The sequence below is a fragment of the Monodelphis domestica genome, chromosome 3, assembly GCF_027887165.1.
Source record: "Monodelphis domestica isolate mMonDom1 chromosome 3, mMonDom1.pri, whole genome shotgun sequence".
Lineage (NCBI taxonomy): Eukaryota > Metazoa > Chordata > Mammalia > Didelphimorphia > Didelphidae > Monodelphis > Monodelphis domestica.
The window spans coordinates 103,043,220-103,061,796 of record NC_077229.1 but is presented as its reverse complement, the minus strand read 5'-3'; the positions used below and the strand labels follow the sequence as shown (position 1 = coordinate 103,061,796).

At 37.9% G+C, this 18,577-nt stretch overlaps 1 protein-coding gene across 2 annotated transcripts in view; it reads right to left on the bottom strand.

Annotated features, from left to right (window-relative positions):
- The window catches only part of ADCK5 (aarF domain containing kinase 5), a 42,582-nt gene extending 33,017 nt beyond the window's left edge, over window positions 1-9,565 (bottom strand). Inside the window, exon 1 of one of the 2 annotated variants that reach the window (XM_007488775.3) lies at window positions 9,404-9,565. In XM_007488775.3, the coding sequence (XP_007488837.1) occupies window positions 9,404-9,415 (12 nt within the window). In that variant the 5' untranslated portion in view covers window positions 9,416-9,565. The remainder of the gene's footprint in view (window positions 1-9,403) is intronic. The other variant, XM_007488774.3, reaches the window with a different exon arrangement.
- Window positions 9,566-18,577: the final 9,012 nt, after the last annotated feature.

Sequence of the window (18,577 nt, the reverse complement as noted above, 5' to 3'; positions counted from 1 at the left end):
GGGAGGGAATTTGGAATTCAAAAATTTTAACAAATTTAAAAATTTTTTTGTTTATATGAAATTGAGAAAAAAACAATAATTAAATGTAAAAGAGAATGCTGGTTATTTACAGTCATTTTAAAAAATGCTCTAAATCACTACTGACTAGAGAAATACAAATAAAACAACTCTGAGGTACTACTTCACACTTAAATTGGCTAATATGACTGAAAAGGAAAATGATAAATGTTGGAGGGGATGTGGAAAAATTGGAACACTAATATACTATTGGTAGATAGAGTTGTGAACTGATCCAACCACTTTGGAGAGCAATTTGGAACTATGCCCAAAGAGTTATAAAACTTCACATTCTCTGACCTGACATATTCTTTGATCATAAGATCTGTATCCCAAAGAAATTTTAAAAAAAGAAAGAAAAAGCACCAAATGTATAAATATATTTATAGCAGCTCTTTTTGTGGTGGCAAGGAATTGGAAACTGAAGGGATACCTATTAAATAGAGAATGCTTGAACAAGTTGTAGTATATGATTGTGATGGAATACTATTGTGTGATAATAAATGAGGTGGGTGATTTCAGAAAAACCTGGCAAGACCTATTTGGACTGATATAAAATGAAGTAAGCAGATCCAAGAGAAAAGTGTAGATAGTAACAGCAATACTGTACAATGATCAATTGTGAATGGCTTAGCTATTCTCAGAAATACAATGATCCAAGACAATTCTAAAGGATTTTTGATGAAAAATCCTATCCACCTTCAGAAAAAGAACTGATGCGAGTCTGAATGCAGATCAAAACATATTTTTTCAAAACTTTTTTCTTTTCTTCCTTATTTTCTTTTGCAACATGGCTGATATGGAAATGTTTTGAATGATCATAAATGTATAATCTCTACTAAATTGCTTGCCTACTCAAGGAGGGAAGAAGAGAATTTGGAACTCAAAATTTAAAAAAAATGTTAAAAATTGTTTTTAGATGCAATTGAGAAGAAAAAAAAATTTCAAAGAGAAATAATGCTAGTACCCTTGATAGTAACAGGAAAGTTGGAAAAAGGGGAGATGTAGGGAGAATGAAACAGATTAAGTTGTTTTAGATATGATGCCTGAGATGCTTATGGGACACCTAGTTTAAAATATCCAAAAGAAAGTTCTGTGAAGCCTTACTTGTGACCTCACTACTTGGTTGTTCAGTGATTTTTCAGTTGTGATTTGCCATTTCCTTCTCTAGTTCATTTGACAGATTTAGGAAACTGAGGTAAAGATGGTGAAGTGACCTTCATGGGGTGGTACAGCTATTTAAGTGTCTGAGGCCAGATTTGAACTCAGAAAGATGAGTCTTCCTGACTCCAAGCCCAGCATTCTATCCACTGAGCCACTCAACAGCTCTGATCTCAGTATAGAGTCTCCCAAAGTTTTAAACTATCAACAGGCCTAACCAGATCCTCCACGTGGGAATTCATACAACAAGAAATGGCAAATTCTGGCAGCATTTGCCCAGAAGCACCAGCTGTACTGGTTTAGCAGCTCAGCTCTCTATGATTTCATTATGGGTAAAGTCTCCTTACAATACAGAATAGGCTGATTCACTTCAGAGGCAAAACCTGGGTGTTTGGACCTTTCCTGCTGGAAACTTCTATGGCTTAGTCCAAAATCATAGAATTTCACAATTAGAGCACAAGAGGTCTCATAATTCATCTTGTCCAACTGTTATCTGCATAGGAACCAAACATCTCATTACATCAGAGAGGGAGGCAAACACAATTGCTCTTAGGCTCTTATTTACAAAGCAGAAGGAAAGATTGGGACAGACCTGAGATGTCATCATAGAAGTAACTCCTAAATGAATAAACTCCCTATACCAATGCTGGCTTGTACTCTCTCTGCAATTTAGTCTTAGAAAGATGGCTAGAGCATTAAATGGCCTTCAAGTCAGGACAAATCAGGTAGAGTAGCACTTGAAAACTTAGCCATTCCTGGCTGAGGCTGGCTCTCAATCCAGTACATCATGCTAGTTCTAACCTCATCAGTCCTCAATTTTCTCATCAATAAAAGGAGGAAAATATTATCTACAGGACCTACCTCCCAGGGCTAAGGGAAAACACTTATTAAAGCTTTAGAGAAATGTGAGGGGATGAATAGGGTAAGGCAAAATTCAATCTCAAAGGATCCAAACTATCTGAAAAAATGCTATAAAGGCATCATAACACAGCCTTCATTGTTGAAAATATATTGTTCTGGGGGCAACTAAGTGGTTCAGTGGAGGGGGGAGGGGCACAAGAGAGGAAGGGGGAAGGGAAAGAGGAGGAAGAGAAGAAGGAAAGACAGAAGGAAGAAAGGAAGAAAAGAAAGAGAAAGAGTAGTGGTCTGAATATAAGCCACACTTTTGCCCAAAATGTGTTTTGTATAAAACCAGACCTTTTTCTAATGTATACACATATTTTTCTTTTCAAAGACACTTTGGGGAGTATAACCTCTATTAAAAAGAATATAAGGGGGCATCTAGGTGGTTCAGTGGATTGAGAGCCAGGCCTAGAGATGGGAAGTCCTAGGTTCAAATTTGACCTCAGATACTTCTTAGCTGTGTGACCCTGGGCAAGTCATTTAACCCCCATTGCCTAGCCCTTATTGCTCTTCTGCCTTAGAACCAATACATCATATTGATTCTAAGACAGAAGGTAAGGGATATATATATATATATATATATATATATATATATATGTGTGTGTGTGTGTGTGTGTGTGTGTGTGTATATATATATATACATATAGATATATAGATATATATCCTATGCAAAAGGGAAAGATATTTGGCGCTCAAGATGTTTTTTAATTTATCAGCACAATCTAGCCCTGCAATAATAGTGCATATTCCAAGGAGGCCGATAGTACAGGTTATAATGACTTTTGTTGCCCAGATGATTAAACAGAATCTGAGAGAAGGGAAATGCCTTTCCCAGAGTTACAGAGTTAGTGTCAAAATTCTATCTCAAACTTAGGCCTCAACTCCTAATCTAGTAATCTCTGTCATGAATATCTGGGGTAAGTTACTCATGAATTTTAAGTACTGGGAACTCAGCTGAGGACCAGAAAGGAAATTTGCAAAGTAAATAAGCAGCCAAAGTTGAGGTCATGAAGACTATGCACTATAACTCATGTCCTGTGGTCAGAAGTGGCCTTTATAGTTTTCTCCTTCTACATATGGTTTTATGAAGTTGAGCAAATTAGCTTCTTAGCCTGCAACAATTGGATGCAGTAAATTAAAGGGGAGCAAAAAGTCTATTGCAAACACAAGAATTCACAAGGCCCATTCCAAGTCTAGCCAACAACCTTCCATAACTTAGTAGGCCCTTGAGGACTCCTCATACTACTCTATCATAGCATGGCAGAGAATATGATGTTCATAATCATGTATTCATTCAACAAGTATTTGGGTCCCTACTATATATAATGTTATTTTAAGCACCAAGACCAGAGATATTTTGTGTGTATGTTCTGGTGAAGTACATGGACTCCTCCTCAGATAATTATAAAATATATCAATTATAAAATAATTGAAAGAAATGCTAAATTTCAATTAGAGGTTACTGAAAATGAAGCTGTAATTCCCCCCTCCCCATCTAAGCTCATAACGCCCCCCCCCCACATCTATTCACAGATCCCTTTGGGGTCCATTGACCTGACCCTAGGTTAAGAACTCTGGACTTAAGGAGTGTCTCTCAGTAAAGATTAAATTGTGCTCCAAGGATCAGAGGATTTACAGCTGGAAGGATTCTTAGACATGATCTAGTCAAACCACTTTACAGATACATAAATTGAGACTCAAGTAAAATGCTTTGTTCAAAGTCCCAGGTAGTGGAGAGAAAGCTAGATTTGCAGGGCATTTAAGATTGGGGTTCAAGTTTTATTTCTGAAACTTAACAGAAATGTAACCATGGGTGAGTTTACCTGCTCTGAATCATTCTCTCATCTGTTTCATATAAAAGGTCATTCTCATTGAATTTATTTGAGGAGGTTTTGTAATATTCCAGGGCTTGATGTAATGAATACAATGTATTTATGACTAGGGAAATTAGAACTCATCATAAGAAAAGAATCTTTATTTTGTTAGATCTTCTTTAGGGCATCCTCAATTTCACTGATGAATATTTTATTTTTTATTTTTATTTTTTAAAACCCTTATCTTCTGTCTTAGAATCTGTCTTAGAATCATTTGATTCTAAGGCAGAAGAGCAGTAAGGGCTCCGCAATAGGGGTTAAGTAAGTTGCCCAGGGTCACACAGCTTGGAAGTACCTGAGGCCACTTTTGAACTCAGGTCCTCTTGACTTGATTCTAGGCTTGACACTCTCTCCATTGTGCTACCTAGCTGTCCCACATAATGCAATTTATAAATGAGGAAATTTGAAAAAAAAAAAGAAAAGATACACTAACCCAAAGTCGCACAGCTAATTAGTCAAGTTTCTAACCAAAGCAGTTTTTAAAGTCTGAAAAAAGCTGTTTTTAAAGGTAAGATATAGTTATAGGGAAAATTTGCCTCTGTAGAACAGCTCTTTCTCCAATGATGTCCAATGAATAAGGTATAACTGTAAGAGTATAATGCCTTATAGCTGTATGAAATTAAAATTTTTTTTCTAAGCTTTTTCATATACATTCTAATTTTTTTTAAACCTTTACCTTCTGTCTTGGAATCAATACTATGTATTGGTTCCAAGGCAGAAGAGTGGTAAGGGCTAGGCAATGGGGGTCAAGTGACTTGCCCAGAGTCACAGAGCTATGAAGTGGCTGAGGCCAGATTTGAACCTAGGACCTCCCATCTCTAGGCCTAGCTCTCAATCCACTAAGCTACCCAGCTGCCCCCTACATTCTAATTTTTAATACTTACAATGACTCCAGGAAGTAAGTTGAGAAAATATCATTATCCTCATCTTACATATGAAAAACCTGAGCCTGACAATGATATGACCATGGTACTGCAATCAGCCAAGACATAGTATAATGAAAAGTACAGTGGATTCTGAGTCAAAAGATCTAAGATTTAAATACAGGCTCTGCCACTTACTAGCCAAGTGATAGCAAAAATATTTTCCTCTGACTGAATTTCCTGCTTTTGAAATTGAAGATTATATTTGTACTACTTACCTCACAGGTTTATTGTAAAGAAAAGACTTCATAAACCACAAGGCACAACAGAAATTTAAGGGCTATTATTAATATCAATATTGCCCTGACTATTTTGAACAGGTATTACACAGGTAATGAGATGCCACAAGGGACAGTAAGCTGGATTTGGAGTCAGGAGAGACCTAAGTTTAAATCCTCCCCCTGACATGTACTGCTGAGCAAGTAACAGTCTCTCTGAGCCTGAGTTTCTTCTTCTGTAAAATTTCTGAGGATCAAATATGATATTTAGTTCCTGGGTGACCTTGGGCAAGCCATTTGGCATCTCTAGACCTTGATTTTCTCATCTAGAAAGTGATTTGGTTGGACTAAAATGACCTTTAAGTTCCTTTCCAGCTATACGTCTATAACCTTAAGCCAGTTAAGTGGAGTCCAAGAAAGTGTATGAGTAATAGACTGGGTCCCTTGGAATTTGTGCCACTGAAAATGAACCTAAGAGTTTGCAGCTATAAAAGCTCATCATTTCAATAATATTGTTCTCTCTGTGATATCTAAGTATAATAAAACACCAAGATCTTAGAGGAAACACAATTAGAAGGAGTCTAAAGGACACAGTAAAGATGCCTGGAGGACATAAATGAGCTATAGTAGTTTACTCTCTGAAATATTAAGGGTCAGGTCTTTTGGAGGATCTCTTTATTTTATTTAATATGTATGAAGAGACATGGACAATAACACAGCGTAAGTGTGTGTGAAAAGAGTTGGAATCTTTACCAACAGAGTACCCTCACTCATGAAATCATGAATCTATAATAATGTCTTAGTATTATAAAAATAATTTTGAACTCAAGGACCTTTTAAAAGAGTCTCAGATACCCAAATCATACTTTGAAAACCTAATGAATGAAACTGGGGCTATTTAGCCTCCATAAGAAAAGCCTGAGAAATGATACATCCAAGTATTTTAAATTCTGTCACATGGAAAATGGATTATTTTCCTTGCTCAAAAACCATAACTTGGGAGGTGAGCAAAAGTTATAAAGAGATACATTTAGGCTTTGCTAGAAGAAATACTTGCTGGAGCTATCCAAGAGTATAATTAACTGCCAGGAGGAAATAGGTTCCCCCACATTGTCAATCTTTAAATAAAGGCTAGATGACCTCTTTCAGGGTATCATATGTAAGAGATTTTTTGCCAAGTATGGGTTGGCTGTCAAACTTCTGACGTCCCTTCCATTCTGAAATTTGGTGATCTCTAGTCCCTCTGTCCTTTCTTATCTTCTGGAGTCACCCCTACTGACTTCATTTTCTTCCCTTTACAGTCTTGAATCCCAGCCACTTCTGCATAAAAACAAAACTCTATTTCCTGGATACAGACTGCATAACCAAAGGGTCACGGTCAGACAGTTTGAGGCAACTGGTCACAAGAGACTGTAAAATAGCAGGGAGACCTCATTTGCACTTCTAAGAAGCCAAGTCAAAGTACACTCACTCATTCTACAAAGTATCACTTCTTTGTGTATATTTATATCAGCTACTTTCCTTCATTTATACAAAAGTCATCCTGGACACAGAATGACTAAAGGAGAAGAAATATTTATGTATATAGTATATGTGGGTGGGTGTATATGTGTATAACTTGTAAGCTTAGATGGCTACAGGCATTGAGAAGATAAAAAAGTTGTCTGGTCACAGAGCCTGGATGTCAGAAGCAAGACTGGAACTTATTAAGTCTTTTGAAGTCAGTCCTCTATTCACTAAAGAGACACCTTGAACACAGTAGGTACTCTATAAATGTTTGTGGAATTGGAATGGAATGAATGCCATTTTGAAAAAAGCCCATTATACACATTTTGATACATAAAGTTCAAAATCATGTCAATCCCTACCAAATTTTTTTTTAAAAGTCACCCAAGTAAAAGATGGAATCATAGCTTCAGAATCTGAGAACTAGAACAGATTCTTAGAAATCATCCAGTCATAGAAGCTTATAATTTCAAAGCTGAAAAGGACCATCTATTCCAACCTGTCCTGGCATGAAAATCTCTTCTTCGACAACTGCTTTTAGACCTTCAATCTACTTTATTTGTGCAGGAGTCCAATTTATATTGGGACAGGGTATTTTCCTCATATGAAGCTATGAAATTTCTCTCTCATTGTCCAGAAAAGAAAACTGAACCCCAAAAGAGGTAGATTTTACCAAAGTCACAGAGTTTATTAGCATCAAAACAGGACTCATATATAAAGGACTCCTACCTAATCTAATATTATCTCATCATTATTAACAATTTCACAGTCAGCTGATTCGGCATTGTTGATGAGAGTTGATGTCTTATGGTAAAAAGAACCCTGGATCAAGAGAAATCAGAACTAGTTATGGTCTAGGAGAGCACTAATCTGCTGTCACCTTAGGTAAGATTTTTTTCCCTCTCTGGCATAAGTCTCTTCTGGAAAAAGAAGGTGCTAAGTCAAGTAATCTCTAAACATCCTTCTAGGTTTGTTTTAAGTTTGATGTCAAGCACCGGTTACAACCAACAGTTTTGAGCTTATGGTATGCAGTATATGGTGGTAAATCATAGCATTACTACAAATAAGAAAAACTTGTAAAAAAGAGAAAATGAGCCAAGAATAGTAGCTGCTAAAATGGCTCAATGCTAGGTCTATGAAGAAGTTATTAAATCCTGGGAAAATCCAACTACACTATTATAATCATATACTTATAAGACAAAAGGGGGTAGGAATAATCTAAGCTGGAGAAAAAGGTATGATAAACTTAGAACTACAAAATTTCAGTCATAAGAGACTTAGCCATCTAGTCCCAGTCATACATAAAATTAATTCCTTCTTCAATACCCTAACAAGTTGCCATTTGGCCCTTGCTCAGAAAAGCCTCCACCTCCTCCTGAGGTGGTCCATTATAATTTTGCATAGCTCTCATTGTTAGGAATGTTTCCTTATATAAAACCTAAATTTGCCTCTCTGTAACTTCTGCCCATTGCTCCTATTTCTGCTCTCTGAGACCAAGCAGGACAAATCTAATCACTTTCCCATGTGACAGTTCTTCAAATACTTTTAAGACATCCCCAGAATTGCTTATGGTATGATTATTATCCTGGCTGCTCTCCTTTGGATACTTTCCAGTTTATCACTGTCCTTCCTAAAATGTAACACCTAGAATTAAACACAATACTCAAAGATGTGGGCTAATCAAGGCAGAATTACCTTTAATACAATCTAAAGATCACATTATAACACACTCCTCCAGGATATTCTAAGAGCTAAATTTCAGGACTCTGGGAAATCGGAAAAAATGGAGCCCTATTCTGTGAGGGAAGCAAAAGGATACAGAATATTGAAAACATACAAGATTCAAAGTCAGAGTCCCTTAAATAAGTTTTGGTTTTGATCTGCACCTGTTCTTTTATTGAGGGAACTCTAAGTATGAAAATTCCTTGTACCATGGACAACTTAATTTGTCTTAAGTTGTCTGGGCTACAAGAGTTTGATACTTAGCTACTAAGTGTCACAAGCAAAAATTCAAACCTAAATCTTCCAAACTTTCAGACTGGTCCTCTATCCATTACTTTCTTCAGGCTGCCTTTCATATTCCTTGCTGTATCATGGAGATAATAACCAAGTAAAGTCAGCTGAAACGCAAAGCACGATAAACATAACCATCTACAGCTCCAATAAGACTGAGCAGTGGCTGCTGAGGATTGGTAAATGGGGACTCCTCCCTAATAAATAAGTGGGGGGATGGGGATCAGAAACTCTGCTATTCTATCAACACACTAGAGAAGGTAGGATCTGTGAGGTGAGGGGGGGAGGAGTCAAGGTAGGGTGGGTGATCAGGGCAAATAACAGAGCTTCTCTCCACAGAGTGGAGATATATCTAGAGTCTGGAGCAAGACCTCTCCCAGGGAAATATCTGAGCCATTGCAGAATCGGGGTCTCTCCGGTCAAAAAGCCTGGGAGTCTGGGGTGTCTGGGTAGGAAATATCAAATGGCCGGGAAGAGCTAGCTGGTGGGAGAGCTAGCTGGTGGTCTAGCGGTTAATGTCTGGTGTCTCAGAGGGGAGGTATTTCGAAGTTTGGCAGCGGTAGGGAGAAAATGAAGGAGAGGGGGGTACACAGCGTTAAGGGGTAGATATCTTGGGGTCTCTGGTGAGAGAGATCTCGAGTGCGTGGGCAGAGGTCTCGAAAGAAGGGGCCGACCTTGGGCCAGACTGGGCAGGGGTCCCCGGACCCCGAGGCTGGGGAGGTTGGGGTTGGGGTGGGGGGTCTCTCACCGTGCGCGACATCCCAGCTGTGCCACCTCAGCCGCTCCCACTCTGGGATCACGCAGCCGCTTCACGCCAAGACCAGGACCGGCAGTCCCCGCGCTGCCCACAACGTGCGCGCGCCCTCAACCCAGAGGCGCACCCCCGCCTGCCTCGCGGCCCCGCCTCCAGAGAAAGGCCTTACAACGGGCAGGCGCACAACCCTCCTTCATCCTCTCGTCCGCGTCTCACGGAATGGCCCACTCTCAGCTATGTAGAGACTCCGCCCCTTTCCTCCGTGGGAGGAGAGGAACCAAAGGACCAGGGTGAAAGAGCACGGGTGACGCTATATTCTTATTAAAGGGAGTCTGTGGGGGAGGACTAGAAGTTACCTTATTTTGGTTTCTGGTTGGACCAAAAGTATTGATTACAGAATTCATTCATCACGAGAAATTAGTCCTGTCTCCCCATCCCACCGAACTGCCTGGTTTCCTATTTCCTGTGAATAAGTCGACAAGCCTTTATCAAGCGCCTACTGTGTGCTAGATAGGCTATGCTCTGGGGGTGGAAGCACGAAAAATGAGAATCCCTATTCTCAAGGAATCTAATTATTAGTCTGATTGGACAAAATATAGGGCAAAAGTCCTTATTGCAGAACTCATGGAATTGAGAACTGGGAAATGAATCCAATTTCCCTGAACTTCCTGGTTCCTTATTGCCCTATAAATAAGTCAAATAGCATTTATTAAGTGCCTGCTGTTTGCCAGGTACTGTGATAGGCGCTGGGGTTATAAATACAAAGAATGAGACGATCTCAACTCCCAAGGAGCTTACTTTGGGGAGGGAAGGGGAAGGGACAAAGACATATCAAAAAATATTAACTGTAAATATAAAAGTAATAAATACAAATATATGTGCATACATATGTCTGTGTATGTATATAAGTATATATATATGCATACACAAATATATAAAGTCCCAGCTTTAGGAATGAATTATGTTATCTGTTAGTTTTTTATATTTGTCATATATTTATATGTATATGTGTGTATATAAATATCGTGAATGTGAGTATAAAATACAAGATATTTGAGATGGAGGGTACTTTCAAGGTATTTGTGGAAATCAAGAAAGGTTTTATGGAAAAAAGATAAGTGAGTTGCATTTTAAAGGAAGAAAAAGAATTTGAGTACAGAATCCCAAGGCTATAGTAGAGTATCACAGCTGAAAGTCATCTCAGATGACCTTTTTGCTCTGTCCTCATTGGACAAATGAGGAAACAACTAAAAAGGCACAAGTACTCCCCGAAGATCACACAGTGAGTTTGTACCAGTTCTCCCAAATGAACTAAAAGGCTTTCTACAAGTTACTCCATGGTTCCAAATGAAATATTCCACCACTACAATCTCCTTCTCCCTTAGTAAAACTATGCCCCATTCCTCTTCAAGGCTGTTCTTCCTATCAACTCTGCCTAGAATAAATTCTCTCATTCTCTTCCCTGCTCAGACCTCATCTGGATTATTGTATCCACTTTTGGGCAGCATATTTATTGAGCTAGACCAGGAATACAAAAACAAAGAAAAATCAGTTCCTGCCTTCAAGGAGCATACATTCTTCTGATACAAAATAAATGGCTAGATGGACAGATAGAACATTTGTCAAGCACTTACTATGTACCTATAATTATGCTAACCACTAGGGATATAAATACAAGCAGGCAAGACAATCCCTGCCCTCAAAGATTTAATATTTTAATGGGGATTGTTTAGTCAATTGTGTCCTACTCTTCCTGATTCCATTTGGATTTTCTTGGCAAAAATATTAGTTTTGTTTTTAAATATATTTTTTAAAGTTATAAAGAAAGTTTCGGTTGGAAAGGGTAATGAGTTCAAATCTTGACTTGCCAAGGCCAATTTTGTAATCTTGAACAAGTCATTTAACCTCTCTGAGACAGAATTTTCTCATCTGTAAAATGAGGGGGTTGGATTGGAATCTCAAATTCAATTGAATTCTAAAAATACTTACTAAGCACCTGCCATGTGCCTGGCAACACACTAAGGGCTATGGATACAAAAAGAGTCAAATGACAATCCCTGCCATCAAGGAGTTTTACAATCTAATGGGGGAGAAAACGCAGAAACAAATATATACAAAGCAAGACAAATACAGAATAAATGGGAAATAATTAAAAGAAGGAAAACACTGGAATTAAGAGGGATCAGGGAAGGTTTCCTATAGAAGGTGGAGATTTTAGTTGGGATCTGAAGGAAGTCAAGGAGGTCAATAGTCTGAGTGGAGGAGGTAAAGCATTCCAGTCTGAGAGAAGTGTTTTGTTCATGGAACAGCCAGAAAGCCGATGTCAGTGAATTGAAGAACATGTGGCCAAGAGTAAAGTATAAGAAGATTAGAAAAGTAGGAGGAGACTAGGTTATGAAGGATTTGGGATACTAGAGTATTTTGTATTTGCTCCTACAGGCAATAGGAAGCCACTGGATTTTATTGAGGAAGTGCATATGACATGAAGGGACCTGAGTTTTAGGAAGATCATTTGAGTGCCTGAATGGAAAATGAATTACAGTAGGAAGAGACTTGAGGCACGAAGACCCCATCAGCATGTTATTGTAATAATCCAGAGGGGTTGCAGTGTCAGAGGAGAGAAGGGGTTATATGCAAGAGATGTTACAAAGATGAAATTGGTCAGGCCTTGCCAACATTTTGAATATAGGGAGTGAGAGAGAGTGAAAAATCCAGGATGACTCTTAGGTTTCAAGCCTGAAGGATTTGGAGAATGATGTTGCCCTCTACTGTGATAGGGAAAGTAGGAGGAAGGGAGGGTTTGAGGGGAAAGATAATGAGTTCTGTTTTCTGCAAATTAAATTTAAATCTCTTGGACATATGGTTTGAGATGTCTGAAAGGCATGTGGAGACCTGCGATTGGAGATTAGTAAAGAGGTTGGGTAGGATAGGTAAATTTGAGAATCATCAGGATAGTGACTGTAGTTAAATCTATGGAAGCTAATGAACATACCAAGTGAGGTAATATAGAGGGAGAAGAGAAGCAAGCCCAAGCTAGAAACTTGAGGGACACTTATAGTTAGAGAGTATGACCTGGATAAGGATCAGCAAAGAATACAGAAAAGAATCAGTAAGGTTGGAGGAGAACCAGGAGAGTAGTGTCCAAAAACTAGAAAGACTATCAAGGAGGAAAGAGTGATCAGCAGTGTCAGAGGATGCAAAGGGGTCAGGGAGAATGAAGATTGATAAAAGGCCATTGGATTTGGCAATTAAGAGATCATTAGTAACTTTAGAGAGCAATTTCTCTGAAATGATGAAGTAGGAAGTCAGTTGATAAAGGGTCAAGAAGAAAGTGAGAGAAGAGAAAGTAGAGATATTTATTGTATATGGCTTCTTCAAAGGAGTTTAGCTATAAAGAGCAGAAAAGATATATGACAATAGTTAGTGGAGATGGAAGAATCAAGTGAGGATTTTTTCAGGATGGTATAGCCATGAGTTTATAGGCAGTAAGGTAAGCAGCCTATAGACAGAGATTGAAAATAAATGAAAGAGTGGGATAACAGAAGGGGCTATCTATTGAAGGAGATGGGATGGAATGAGATCTATTGAACATATAGAAGAGTTAGTGTAAAAAATGGATTTTGAACTCTGGACTTCAATCCCCACAAGCCCTTGCTCCACTTCCCCAAAATGCGTTGTAATCTCACTGAATTCTCAGGTGGGCCGAGATCGAGAAAGGATTTAACCTGATTGCAAAGGCTTTTGTGGTCTCTTTTGGACTTCCATTTTGGAGCAGACGCGTCTCTTCCATGATGTGAGATTATCTTGTCTAGGCCTCTCTGGCCTAGGCACGTGTTTCTCATCCTGTATTTTCTTTAATCCTTAATCTTTAATAAACCTCTAAAATATAATACTCCTTGCAGAGAGAAACTAATTTCTACCTGCCTCAGTCTCCCCTAAATTTCAATCTTTACATTAGCCTTGACAAAGAATAAAGCTATTTCATCATATGAGACAGGGGGCATAGGTAGAGATTAAGGGGATTGCAGAATTTTTGAACATGGAAGTGTACATTTATGGATGATGCCCAGACCAACCTATAAGAGCTCTTCCAAGTAAAATCTAGAACCCTATGAGGGATAAAGTTAAAGGAAAATGACTGTGGTGTAAAAACAAAACCCCCAGTCTATTTAACTGCCTTTATGGAGATCTTTTACAAAGAAAAAAGAAAGAAAAGGCTTAGAAAATGCTGAGGCTGGAGATGAATGCTAACTTGATGCTAATGTAAGTGACTCCCCCCTCCCTGGATACATAAAGACATTCAAGAGACTCACTCTATACATGACCTGAAGGCCATAATGAGAATTGAAAAATACCAATACAAAGGAGTTATGTCAACCCCTGGTCTTAAAAAACATATTGTGAAGTATGACAGTATAGGTAGTCAATGGCCCTTACTCTGAGACCTTTTAGTGAGAGAGAGACAAAAGATTGTATTTTTTTACTGAACAAAGACCAAATAAAATGGCCATTTCCATGTGTAGTAGAACAGAAAAAGAGAATTATACACAAAACAATGAATCTTTATTATGTTCACTTTGCTTTTCTTTTAAAATATATAATAAATTTGACATGTAACTTTCAAAACTGCCCTACTTGTTTGTGATTTCTTTTGACCTTTCTGCTCTCTTCTTTGTATTTTTTTTTTGGGGGGGATGCCTTAATAAGAGATCATGCCCGCTTCCTTCCCTCTGTGCTAGGGAAGGGTGGACCAATTTTAGATTGACTGGCTTATGATGCTGTTAGCAAAAGCACATTTAAAGTGCTAGAATAGAAAAGTAGTAGCTGTTGTCAATAGCTCTAGAGGGCACAAACCTTCCTTACAATGATGTTGCTTATAGAAAACTTATGATAAGCAATAAGGGGTTGAAGCGAAGATAGCAGGAAAGCAGAAAGAAACACGAGTTTTTTTCCCATCTCCAGTTTCTTTAAACAGATCTAGAAAATGTACCAACCTGAATCCCAATTGGGAAATCTAATTTTAAAAAATTACGAGTCATTTTTCCAGTTCAAGTTGGCATAGGAAGTTAGAGAGGTCTGCAGATATTAGCAACAGTGTATATCAAGGGAAGGACCACAGAGCTCTACTAGCACAGGGTCAAGAAGTCCTAGATATAGCACAGAAGGTTCTACTTGTGAAAAGTGAAAACTCGAAGCTTGATTGCTGATCACCAAGTTCTGGGTTATACATAAAGGACTGTCTAAGTAGGGGTGTCTAGGGGTGGTGTTCCAGGGTGAGGAGCAGTCCTAGTTCTTATGTTGTATATACTGAATGAGAAACAAGTTCATAAGTAAGTAGTAGCTATTTGGCTAGACCCTGAAGCAGAGTCTTAATTCTAGCCTCTGCCCAGTCTAAACCCTTCCATGAAACAACTGGGGCAGAAATCCCAGATCAAGCCCGTGGTTGTCACTTTGAACCAGCAGAACTTTCTACTTGGTTGATAATAAAGCAGTAGTATACTGGAATTCCAATCAGAGTAAACCCACAAGCCTATTGCTCAAACCCAAATCCAGGTCAGGAACTTGCAGAGCTCAGACCAGAAGGACAGAGATCAGATTTTGCCCTGGATCAGACCACTTTGAGAATATTGGAAGTTTACAGGTTCCCAGACTGAGCTATACTTGACACCCTGAAATAACACAACACTAAATACTCCAAGAAAGCAGCTACAGGACCAGCCCAGACACTCCTAGAAGTATTCATGACTCGTCAGGGAAACTGGAAGGAAAGGGTTAAGAGGAGAATAAGAGGGCAAGCAGATTAAAAACACATTCTAATTAAAGATGTACAAAAATATTTGTAGTTCTTTTTGAGGGGGCAAAGAATGGAATCTGAGAAGGGTATCTATCAACAGGGCAATGGCTGGACAAGTTGTGGTAGTTATGGTATATGAAGGTAATGGCATACTATCGTACCATGAGAAATAATGAAAGGGATTCAGAGAGACCTGAGAAGATTTATAAGAACTAAGGCAAAGTGAACAGAACCCAGGAAACAATTTATACAATAAGAGTATTGGCAAGATAAAGAACTTTGAAAAATTTAGGAACTCTAATCAGCATGATAATCAACTACCATTCCAAAGGATTCATATTACTAAACCCTCCAGACAAGGAGACTAAGGACTTAAGAGTGTAGATTGAGACATTTTTTTTTTAACATAACAGTGCAAAAATTTGTTTTACTTTATCTGTTTGTAACAAGACTTTTGGTTTTCTTTCTTGCTTAGTTGGGGGGAGAAAGGAATAGAGGTAGATTTTTGATGATTGAAAAAAAAATGATTTTTTAAAAAAAGCTTCCATGACCTTTTCTTTCCTTTCCCTTTTCCTTATCCTATCCCTTGCTGCCCTTTCTCTTTCATTTTGTCCCAAATAAAAAAAGGAGGGAAAACCCTTGTAGCAAAAATGCTGAGTTGAGAAAAATAAATTTCCACATTGTCTGTGTCCAAAAAACATTTGTCATATTCTTTTTCTTGAGCCCATTACGATATAAGGTAAAGGTCTTAGAGCATTTCCCCTTTGGAAATCCTATTGGGTGCCCAATTCCATAAGAACTCTGGGAAAGAACAATTAATATAATAAATAACATCTGAGCAAAACCCCATATACTCTGCCTTTTAAAGAAAAATATTTATCTAGGTCTGGTCAGTTTGAATCTAAAAGTGCATTGAGCAACAAGTACCCAGGCATTCAATCTGGGATATTTGAAATTTAAAAGAAAACCTTATGAAGCTGCTGGAAATAGAACTGCCTGTGATAGTGAGGCCCAAAGATTCATTTCCTTCCCTCAAAGGGCTTGCATTCTACTTTGAGTGGTGAGGAATAGTGACAACATATAAATAGTTAAGTAAATACAAGTATGCACAAAGCAGTTTTATGGGGTGAACACTAATTGTGGGGATCAGGAAAGGATGCCCTAATTAAAGAGAGTGAATTCTTAATTGGGTTTGAATGATAGAAAGAAAGGAAGGAAGGAAGGAAGGGAAGAAGGAAGGAAGGAAGGAAGGAAGGAAGGAAGGAAGGAAGGAAGGAAGGAAGGAAGGAAGGAAGGAAGGAAGGAAGGAAGGAAGGAAGGAAGGAAGGAAGAATCTAATAGACTTCTAGACTTAAAGAGACTTTGGTAGCTATCTAGTCCAATACATACCCGAAAAAAAACCCTACCCCTTCCACCTATAGTATACCAACAAGGTATCATTCAGTCTTTGCTTGAAGACCTCCAATGAAAGGGTAACCTCTCTGAGGCAGCCCATTCTACTTCTAGAGCTCTTGAAATGGGAAGAAGTTTTTCCCAACATCAAGCTCCAATTTGCCTTTTTGTACTTTCCAAACTATAACTTCTCTTTATAGACCCCAGAGTCAAACATAATAAGTTGAATCTCTCTTTAACATAATAACCCTTCAAGATGTCCATCAACTGGGGAATGGCTGAACAAATTGTGGCATATGATGGTAGAGGAATACTATTGTGCTATAAGAAATGATGAACAGGATGACTTTAGAAAGAGCTGGAAAGATCTACATGAAATGATGCAGAGTGAAATAAGCAGAACCAGGAGAATATTAACACAGTGATATTGTGGAATGATCAGTTGTGATAGATTTAGGTACTCTCAGCAATATAATGAATGATCCGGGACAGTTCTGAGGGACTTATGATAAAGAATGCTCTCCACCTTCAGAAAAAGAACTATTGGAGTAGGAATGCAGATGAAAGCATATTTATCTGGGTTTTTGTTTGAGGATTTTTGTTTTATATGATTATTCACTTATAAAAATGAACAATATGGAAATATGCTTTGCATAATAATACATGTATAACTGAGATCAAATTGCTTGCCAGTTTTGGGAGAGGGGAGAAAAGGAGGGATGTGAGACAAATTAGATCATATAACTTTGGAAAACTTATGTGGAAATTTGTTATTACAGTAATTGGGAAACAACAACAACAACAGCAACAACAACAACTAAAAACCCCCTTGGTTACCCTTCAAGCTAGATTGGGACTCCAAATAGTAAGAGGTTAATATACCTTTTCTGAGTCAAAAGAGTTTATTCAGAGGCTGAAAGTATTCATATGCCTTATGGCTAGTATCTTGGATAGATCACCTGCCTGATGGCTAACTCAGATATCAAATGCTGGCAATGCAAACTCCATTGGCTAAATTTTTACCTCTGGGACTTCCCATAAAATATATGAATATTTATTATCATATCATATGAGTATTATTGCTACATGTGTTTGTGTGGGTTACTATCACATGTATATTTTCCCATGTGAAGTCTTGTCCAGGATGTCTTTTGTTTCTATGGATTTTTTTAAAAAGTTTTTAGCTTAATTTTCCAGTTTTCCTCAGTTCCTCTCCCCTTCAATTTTCATTTCTAATACTTTCTTATTTTTTCATTGGATATATTTCTTTCCAGACTAGATTTTTTAAAAATTAAGTTTATTTACTTATTTAATTAATTTAGAATATTTTTCTGTGGTTACATGATTCATGTTTTTTCCCTCCTCTCCTCCCACCCCACTCTTGTAGCCAAAGAGCAATTCCACTGGGTTTTACATGTGTCATTGATCAAGACCTATTTCCATATTATTAATATTTGCACTAGAATGATCGTTTAGAGTCTTACATCCCCAATCATATCCCCATCAAACTATGTGATCAAGCAGTTGTCAGACTAGATTTTGATAGTATGTTTTTTGATCCTCTTGAGATTTTCCTTTCTCATAAATTGATCCACTGTATTTCATGAAAATCTATCCTGCATGTGGATTTCAGACCTCTGTTAATATCACACTAATATTAATCACTCTTGCTTAAATTTAATAATATTATTGTGTTAATATTTGCTTGATTGCATATAAATTATGTTGTATATTATACTAATTTTTCATTACTACTTAATGTTTTACCAATATTTCAAATGCTCAAAAAGACTGGGATCTCATGTATTCAGGAGTTTCTTCCAAAGATGCAGAGTATAACCTGTCCTTGATGACCTATCCTGGGTGACTTCTGTTGATGTTCTTCCCAGAGTGAGCCATAGGGAGTTCATCCAACATTCTGGAGGTTACCCTTCCTTTATCCTGACATAAAAAATAAATCAGTGAAATACTCTAGTTGTTCT